This window comes from Sesamum indicum, linkage group LG12, assembly GCF_000512975.1.
Source record: "Sesamum indicum cultivar Zhongzhi No. 13 linkage group LG12, S_indicum_v1.0, whole genome shotgun sequence".
Lineage (NCBI taxonomy): Eukaryota > Viridiplantae > Streptophyta > Magnoliopsida > Lamiales > Pedaliaceae > Sesamum > Sesamum indicum.
In genome coordinates, this window is record NC_026156.1 from 1,283,866 (window position 1) to 1,293,408 (window position 9,543).

General features: G+C 37.1%; 2 protein-coding genes across 5 annotated transcripts in view; one reads left to right on the plus strand and one right to left on the minus strand.

Annotated features, from left to right (window-relative positions):
• The window catches only part of LOC105174945 (transcription termination factor MTERF9, chloroplastic), a 4,271-nt gene extending 1,907 nt beyond the window's left edge, over positions 1–2,364 (plus strand). The window contains exons 5-8 of the mRNA XM_020698167.1: positions 1–368; positions 489–964; positions 1,076–1,202; positions 1,820–2,364. The exon at positions 1–368 is cut by the window's left edge and continues 22 nt beyond it. Coding sequence (XP_020553826.1) covers positions 1–368; positions 489–803 — 683 coding nt within the window. The 3' untranslated portion in view covers positions 804–964; positions 1,076–1,202; positions 1,820–2,364. The remainder of the gene's footprint in view (positions 369–488; positions 965–1,075; positions 1,203–1,819) is intronic.
• LOC105174946 (zinc finger CCCH domain-containing protein 18-like) lies at positions 3,729–8,187 on the minus strand. Of its 4 annotated transcripts, none has more exons than XM_011097209.2 (9): positions 7,872–8,187; positions 7,124–7,193; positions 6,047–6,987; positions 5,789–5,956; positions 5,506–5,685; positions 5,084–5,160; positions 4,669–4,830; positions 4,457–4,574; positions 3,729–4,276 (listed from the first exon to the last, which is right to left on the minus strand). In XM_011097209.2, exons 3-9 carry the CDS (start codon positions 6,973–6,975, stop codon positions 4,204–4,206), a joined length of 1,707 nt encoding a protein of 568 aa, XP_011095511.1. In that variant the 5' UTR covers positions 6,976–6,987; positions 7,124–7,193; positions 7,872–8,187; the 3' UTR covers positions 3,729–4,203. The 4 variants fall into 4 exon arrangements, with proteins under 4 accessions (XP_011095511.1, XP_011095510.1, XP_011095512.1 ...); XM_011097208.2 differs by having other exon boundaries at positions 7,124–7,196; XM_011097210.2 differs by lacking the exon at positions 7,124–7,193 and having other exon boundaries at positions 6,047–6,982.

Below are 9,543 nucleotides of genomic sequence, written 5' to 3' on the forward strand. Positions count from 1 at the left end.
AGAATATAATAGGGCAAATAATTACTGCCACTCCTTCATTGTTCTCTTACAGTGTTGAGAATTCCTTAAAACCCACAGTCAGGTATTTGCTAGACGAGATAGGAATCCAGGAGAACGACATAAGTAAGGTTGTGCAGTTAAGTCCTCAAATCCTTGTTCAGCGAATAGATAATTCATGGACTACTCGTCTTAGGTTTCTGATGGAAGAGTTGGATGCTCCTAGACAAAGTATTGTGAAGATGGTCACAAAACATCCTCAATTCCTTCATTACAGCATTGAAGATGGCTTACTCCCCAGAATCAATTTCTTACGAAGTATTGGGATGCGGAATTCTGACATATTGAAAGTGTCAACTAGCATTACACAGGTGATCTTGCTTCCCTTGTGTAATTGATTTGGTATCTCCACTCATGATGGTGGTTGCTTAAACATAAGTTAGTGTACCATTTTTTCTGAATTTGTGGTTGAACTGATTATTTTGTTGCAGGTATTCTCCCTATCATTGGAGGGAAATCTGAAGCCTAAATATATGTACTTGATAAATGAACTTCGAAATGAGGTCCACTCTTTGACCAAATATCCAATGTACCTAAGCTTGTCTTTGGAACAACGGATCAGACCCCGCCACCGTTTCTTGGTTTCATTGAAGAAAGCTCCAAAAGGGCCATTTCCTTTGAGCTCATTTGTTCCAAGTGATGAATGCTTTTGCCAGCAGTGGGCAGGGACTAGCTTAGATAAATATCTAGATTTTCGCCAGAGATTACTGCTAAAAGATTTTGCAAAAAAGTATGAAAGGCAATGATGAACTTCATTCTTCCTTCCTAACCTATTACTGCTGGTGATGATCATCTTGGGCTTTGTTTTTCCTTCCTAACCTACTACTGCTGGTGAAGATCAGATGTTTCTCTTGCGATATACGCATCCTCTACATATGTTCAGGAGCATATGACGTGACTATCCATGGTAAACTCCTTGATGACTTCTTTCGTAGTCACATGTTCCTTTTTCCTCTGGATGTTGCGGATGAAACAGGTATTATGGTATTGAATTTCTAGTATTTAAAATCTTTATCAGGCATTGGTCCAGTTCCTTTCTGGAGCTGGCTAAGCAATATGGTGAACTCCAAAAGGGCTTTTGACAGACTTCTGGTGATTCTAACAATCGAACTGCATGCACAATATCCAGTCTCTACAGTATTGAGGTAACATTCAGTAATTTCTTTGTGACTAAAGATTTGCTACCTGTTAATTTTCATTTTAATGTAAGGATCAGATTTCTGACAAATTATCATTGGTGGCACCTATTCTTGTAATTGGGTTGTCATTGGCCCTGGTGATCTTGCTTAAACCTTTGTGTTTCTTTTCAATTTACTTTTCGTATGTGAACTGTTGTTAGAAGATTGTATAATTTTGAAAACTAATGGTTATAAGACTTGCCAATTGTATAATTTTGAAAACTAATGGTTATAATTTCATACGCAGATATAGACACGTATGCACAAACAGTAGCACATTTCTGAGGTTCATGAAGTAGTACATGTAAGGCTATGAGATACCAACACCATCAAGTGGAATCTTATACAGCTTTTTCCATTCCCATATTTTTTCCCAGCTCATCTTATGATTTACTAATTTATTGATGCATCATATTTAATTATATCAAAAGTCTTAAAGTAAGGCAAACTATTACATGGTGAAACGAAATGTCTTGTGCACCTGACATAGAAGCAACAGTGTTTAGCATGGTCTATGAGGGAAGTCGCAAGGCTCCAAAGCTTTTATTTGCAATATTGATTTGAAATTGGTCTTCCTTCAGCAGGTGTGTAATCCAACAATAATTTCATCAAGGGAACAGACGCAATGCTCGGCTTCACTCCTCGTATATTACTTGCGGCATCCTCTTGCTCCCACTAATACAAGACATCCATACCTTTGCAGCACATAGAATTGTGTCGTCATGTTCATTTTTTCTGCCTCCAATCGAAAGGGAGCTTCGATGAAAGTAAGTACATCGGGAAAAACACCGATGCTCGTGTTTTTTCTTGTTTATAGGTAATCTTCTGGTAAATTAATACATATATGCATGATTGAGTGTATCCTGTAACTTGATCTAAACTAACTCATTTATATTCACTCCGCTCCAATTTCTGTCTACTTCTCCTTGCTTTTCTGAATTGCTAGATGGCCAGATTCTACTTGTATAAATCACTACTTATTTATTTGTTTTTCTGATCAGTTTTCGGAGTCGTGTAGACCTCCAAATGATTATGTTGTCCGTATGTCAATTGATATGTAACACTTGAATTAAATCTATTGCCGCCCAATTAGGAAAAAAGAGGGGGACCTGAACCGATTTCATAATAATTGTGATGGGGTTTAGTTGGTTGGCAGGTATCTTTCGACTGCCGCCATCCAATCTGTTTTGATGGTTCATTCCGCTAATTTCGCTTCTCTTAAGTTTGATTTTTATATCAAGTAGGACTCATTCCTGCATATTTTGCACAAGGCCCCCCATTTAATCTAATTAGTAATAACTATAGACCCCACCACTCCAGGTAGTGCACCAAGATGAATAAATAATCTGGGAAATCAATCATGCATCTGCCACACTTAAGATCTGACCTGTTCTACTTATTAAGATCTGATGTGTTCATAAATATTTTATTATTATTTAAAAAATTATCTGACATCCAATATGTAATATAATTAATCAACTTTTGGATAGAAAAATAGAAACATCAATTTCACACTTGCTGAATTTATTTAAAAAATATGATGTTGGATGAATGCCATTATAAAAATATATATAAAATTATTTAATGCATGCCTAAAATGATATTTTGAGCAATTCGATATCTAACTTTAGATAAAATCTTAACAGAAACTAATAAGATGAATTAATTGTTACATAGATATTATTATCAGCAAATATTGATAATGTTTTAAACACCAAGAAGGCACATTTATGATTGTTCACGAGAGCTAGATGTAATTTAGCAAAATATAAAAGTACTTAGAGGAGTAAATGAAAGTTGTCGGAATAAACCTGTACTCTTGCTTAATCTCGATTATTCAATTCAAGAAAGTCAGCTAAAACGGGCATTAGCATCTCTATCGGCTACATATAATTGCGAGGTTTTTTTCTTTACGACTTTCGGCGTACAAGGGGAAGGTGTAACTTTCACTAAATCTATTGAATATTTAGCAATATCGTCTTACTATCGATAGAGTCACTTTCAGACCGTCGCTGCATTGTCTGATATGAGCATCTTCAGAGGGGACCCTTTTCACTACACATCAAGAAATTAATGTCTTAAGCGCTCTCACTCTCCTCTCAAGCGACGGAGTGAAAGCAAACAAGAAATCAATGATCACATTTACTCACGTCATGAGGTCTTACACCTCCCACTTGCAAGCCACACACAGACGTGCGCAACTACCATCCAACCAGAAATCAATTAGGAAAATGCAAGAAACTACACGTTCAATTAAGGTTTCAAGGGCAGAAAAGAGTGACATCCCATAAACACAGGCAAACATAGTCCACAACCAGCTGTGTGAGTTCATGTGGTTTACACCTTTTTTCAGGAAGAAATCCATCTTCAACTAAAAGCCACAAGAAGGTGACATTTGAAAAGATGAGCAAATTTGTATGAACCAATCAAACCCTATCATCATGATATGCAGAACAAAGGATTGCCAGAGCGATCAAGGCAAGTTAAAAACAATTGGCTGAGAACCGCAGTATGAAATATTTCATAACGAGCCGTAAATACTTCCAAGTTGTCCGTAAATAAGTTATTTAGTCTATGACCCAATTTTCGCAGAGATTTCAGACATATTTGCACGTCTCTGCTACCATCATATGTACTGGTGGGGTACTCTAGTTTGTTTCATCACCCAAGTCCTAACTCCTATATTACATTCTTCTTCAAAAGACTAGAGCCCTATTTTTCTTTCTCTCGACACAGATGAGATTCCAAAAAGAAAACAAAAAATTCGGATCTTACATGTACTTCTCTGTATCATATGCATCTGGTGTTTCTTCTAATGATATGTACTTGCGGCACGACTTTGACTAGGCAGCAAGCTGGGTAGAATGTAATAGTAGAAAAAAGAACTGTATTTTCTGTCAACTAAGGATGTTGCCTTCTAAAACCAGCACCTCTATAAACTCTATTAATCCTGTGTGTTGTCCTGAGACTATATGACAGCCGAAATGCTGCTAGCCACTGCAGATGCGAAGGGGCTGTCGGGAAGATTAAGTCCTTGAGCACTGCAAGATTGAAAAAAAACAGAGAGTAAGGCAACCAGAACTGATGGAAAAGAAACAGAAAACTATCAAAAAACAAATGGGCTGTCAGTACTTCCGCCAGGCAGCACAGGACAAGCAAAAACTGTAGCGAGCATGTATATGTAAGATATTAATATCAAGAGAATAAAGAAAATTATCAACCTCTCCTGATCACCGCAATTGCTAACTGGAAACTTGGGGTGGTCATCACTAGTAGAGCCACAGTTCAAAACGTCAAGCAGATAATTGAAGCGTTCTGCGGATGGGAATTCGGGGGGATCTGCGCAAGTTTGATATCATAAATAACATGCAAGATTTTAAAATAAGGACCATAATAATCAGAAAATGCAGTTATGCACGAAACGGCATGTGACCTTCAGGCCCTTTTAGCTTGTCCATGGAATAACTGAAACAAGACTGGCCGGCCATCTGTTTGCCAGCTAACTGGAGCTGTGAGAGACGCATTGTCTCAAGTTCAAGGACCTGTTCATGTTCTTCCATTAGCTGCCTCCCGAACAGTCTTGAGGATTCCCAACCTGTCATCAGTGAAAGAAACCCCTATGAGATGTTGGAAAAGATGCTATGTGGGAGGGGAAAAATTGAAAAGATAGACAGGTACAGAATTAACTTGCAATCCATGGAACCTAGTGAATTAGAAATCTGATCTTATTGTTAATTGCTTATAAACATGAACGCACAAATAAATAAGAAGAAAAGAGCTGTTATCAGTCAAATTTCTAGCAAAAAAGCAATAATTTAGTCTTAAGGCAGGGGTTATGAGTGTCTTACTGGCTTGAAGCTCTGAGTCAAAATCAATAGGGTGCGAGTTGTAATACACCGGATGATCAAATTTTTCCAGGTATTTCCTGCATAGAAAATGAAATGATATGTGATATATGAAAACGGGTATATTGAAGTTCCTGCTTAGGAGCAGCTAATAAGTATAATACAAAGCTCAGACACATTCCAGAAAACAATATCTAAAAGCATCTAATGTTATCAAGACCAAAGCATAATAACACATAGAAATGTCCTTGTGCTAAATATTCATAATTTTCTTAACCTGAGCTTGAAGTCTTAATATTAGGATCTTCAGATGAGCAAGTTACTTAAAAATTGCACATGTAGCCAATTTCAGGGATCAGATGCCACATTATAACCAAAAGACTCTGTGAGCAGAATTCTGAAAATAAGATATTAAGAAAATATACCTTTCAACAAGCTTTGACTTTTCTCTATATGGTTTCACAAGGACGCGGGCGCCACAGACGTAATGGGGATTTCCCTTTGACAAAATTAGCTTCACGGTGTCAGCACTCGCAAAAGTCACAAAACCAAACATCCGTTTCTGCTGGCAAGGAATCCTCACATCCTGCACTGGACCAAAGGTACTACAAACAAAACCATACGACAATTAGTGAACTTCAAAAGAATCAAAACTTTTAAGAATTGACTTGAAAACTCCGTCAGATTGGGAGTTTAGTATGGCATTACCTAAAGTAATTGGAAACATCTTCCTCCGTAAATGTGCTCTCAGCTGGAAAAGTCAAATAAATTTGACGTGAACCACTAACAATAGGACCAGGGTCATTTCTTTCGCCCCGAATGTCCATAAATTTTGGAGCATCTTCCGCCAGTATCACAGCATGCTGCCCATGAGGCCTGGAACAAGAGAATTAGCAGAATAACAGCTAATCATAAGCATTAAACAGAGAAATGGCAAAGTTACAGGAGCGAGGGCTGATGTTATACCTGTCAATGAGTCGGATACTGTTTTTAAGGCGAGCAAGAAGTTTCGTCAAGCTGTAACCAGCTTTACCATGCCTTTGGCTCTCAGTCAAATACCCTTCAGCTTGTAAGGTTTTACCATATCTCTCATAGTACATCATCGGCAGAGATGCAATTGACACAGGGTTGCCTCTTCGGGACTTCAGTAGCTCTGTGATTTCCAATTCTAGTTTCTCAAGGGACCCTGATGAGAATACTTGATCTTCTCCAGTAACTTCATACGAATTAGGACCAAACATATGAGGGTAGCTCTCTGGAAAAGATTCGCCATGAAAATACCTACAATTACTGCCATGCTTGCAAAAACCCTTGCTGAAATAATGACAAGTCTTAACAGGATACTCTATTATGCTTGGAGAATTTCTACTACCCCTAATACTCAGATTGTTGAATGCAGCTTCAGGACTATAGTAATCGTTTGGAAAATTAGAGGGTCCCGATTTTATAGCTTCTAGTGGATCCTCCAAACCCGTATAATCAGAATATGGAATCAGTTTAAAGTTCGAACTTTGCATTGGCAGCGGATGCTCCACGGCTAGTTGAGGATCCCAGTAAGGATCTACCCTTCGAAATGCAGCTGAAGGCGAAAACGGTCTCGGTGAAGCTGGTGAAAAGGGAGCAAACTGAAAGGAAGGATCGGATAAAGGGTTAGGATTCATCGTAGGCGAAATTGGTGGTGTAATAACCGGTGGAGCTGAAGCTAACAAGCGTGCCATTTTCGCTTTCTGTATCAAGTTGTGGATTAAGCTATCCGGCCCGAGAGCCAGCCTAATCATTTCCTGGTCAGAAAGGCCTAGAAAATACATATATCCAATAATCTTCTTCGCAATATGTTCCGGCTCCAATCTTGAAATTCTCTCAATAACAACCTTTGCAGCCTCAGAAGAATCCATTTCACATCTAGTCTACACATAGAACAGGGAAGAAAATTAGTGAAACAAACCAAAAGAAAAATTCTAGAATGCATACAGTAACAATACTAGGCCACTTTTCTAAGTAAACGTATTTTCCAGATACTCCTTCTTGCAGTTCTGATTAGACCTTTCAACTAAAGGAGAAGGGATAGATCTTGTGGGGAAAAATCAACAGCTCGTCATTCTTTCATGAACAGCTTCTTGAAAGAGAGGGAAAACAATCAGCATGCTAAAATAGTCTTCCTCTAGACTTAAATACAAGGAAACCACAAAAGGCAAAAATCAGCAAAGCAGAGTCTGTGAAAAAGCTGGGAAGCAATAATTCATGCCAGACAAATACAGCACAACTTTATCCAAACCCAGCAGAGAATTGAATATTATTTCTCCAACAACAAATCACATGCACCCAAAAACAGCAATCTGAAACAGGTTTCTTGGAGGGGGAAACTATGAAACCTCCATTTTTCTCCATCAGTCTAGAAAAGATGTAGACAAGAAAAGTGCATGTGGGAAGAACAAGGTGAAATCCCAGTGGACAGTCTTTGCACACAGAAAATTAGGCAAACCAGAGTAGTTCCCCAGTCTCGACTTCAAAACAAAACCCAAAACTCCAGTTATAAAAGCTTCAAATTATTGTTCAACTAAAAAATTCATCGCCATATAGAAGCCCTTTAGCAGAAACTCACAGAAATCCTTCACAAAAACTAAGTTAAAAGATTCTGTGTGAATTAGAGCACATGCAAACACACACACACAAACACCCCAAATAAAAAACCAATCTTTACAACTAAAAATACTTCCTTTAACAAAACCCATGAATGAAACAAGATGAAGTAAGAAAAAACAAGTATGCAGGAACCACAGATCCAACCTACCCTCTGAATTGACAAAGATGAAGAAAAGAGAAAGGGAATACTCCTCCAACTCGTACTACTGCTACTACTACTACTACAACTCTATCTCCATCTCCATGTCAACCAAGAAAAAACAGTTCTCTCTCTCTCTCTCCCTCTCCATCTACTTATCTCTCTCTCTCTCTCTCTCTTCTCTATTCTTGTCTTCCCACTTTCTTAATCTGCTGAAACTTCTCAGCACAAAAAACCAGAGCCCATCTTCGCTTCCCAGAGCAATATGACAAGATACAGTGCTTTCTACAATATATTTTGGTTGTTTATATATTTATTTAAAACCCATTTTTCCTCAAAAAAAAGAAAAAGTTAATACTTATCGCCTGATAATTGTTCCTATTAATATACATCAGATGAATAAACAAAAATTTCCTAGATTTACGATATGGTTGATGACAGCTTGAAATGTGTGTTACCAAATTACCCTTCTTGAATTAACAAATTCCCAGGGAATATTTTAGTGGGATAAAAAAATAATTCAAATTTCGGAAATTCCAATGTGCAGGAATTACAGAAATTAAAACATGTCGGCCCAAGTACATCTGTGTTTGTGTGTGGCTACAAAGTCAGTTTTTTGTCTTCATCAATGTGTGGTCCATCCTCAATTCCAACCGTCGGATCACTTCGAGATTTTTGACATGCAAATTTAATTTTTATTTTATGTTTTGCTTTTATAATAAGATAACTATTTATTTATTTATATATATCTCTATTTTCGCGCCGTAAGCACCAATATAAATTAATGCGTGTTGGAAGCAAGAAAATGATAACATTGATGATTAAGATTGGATTAAGAATGATCCACTACCTCACTCCTATTTCCATAACTCATTGACTCTATTTTTTTTCTTGTTCAAGAATACACCGTATAGATAGTACCAATCAGCCGCTTATAATTATCATTAAGTGGGACCCACATAAATAATTTCATCCCGCTCGACATGTCATTTATAGATACAAACATTCAGACTCATTTAAAATTATCTTTTTAATTCCCAAATACTTATATTTTACATTCTCATTTAATAATAAATAAACAGAACGTTGATCATACATTAACTGTATAATCCATATAAAAAATGAAACGACATCATAAGAAATTTTTAAGAAATTAATAATAACGAACTAAATACTAAAACCCCCCTTGAAAAAAAAAACATACTTCATCTTAAAATTATTTAGTTTTAATTTAGTATAAGTTGTCAAATGTCAACTGAAAATGGAGAATGCAAAATTTAGGTGATGTCAATTTTGGGCATGTCCACATTTGGTAGTAGTGGGTGATAGTGCAGTCATGCCATGTCAATCAATGCAACAAATGGGACAGAGGCTGGAAATTAAAATTAATTAATATGATTAGGACATAATTACTAAATATATATAATATAATAAAAAGCAGGGGCATTCTTGGGAATTCATCTCCCCATTAGAGGACCGTTTCAATCGGCAATAAGGCAGGATAATAACGTCAGCGAAATGAGAGGGAAAGCAGTTTCTTTTTATTTTTTTTCCTAATTTAATAGTTTTAATATATATATTTATTTTTGTCTTTTTGGTTCAATAATTAGAGGAGGGAATGGAATTTGAAACGGTAGTGGGGTGGGGTTGGGGGGGGGGGGGGGGGGGGGGGGGGGGAATA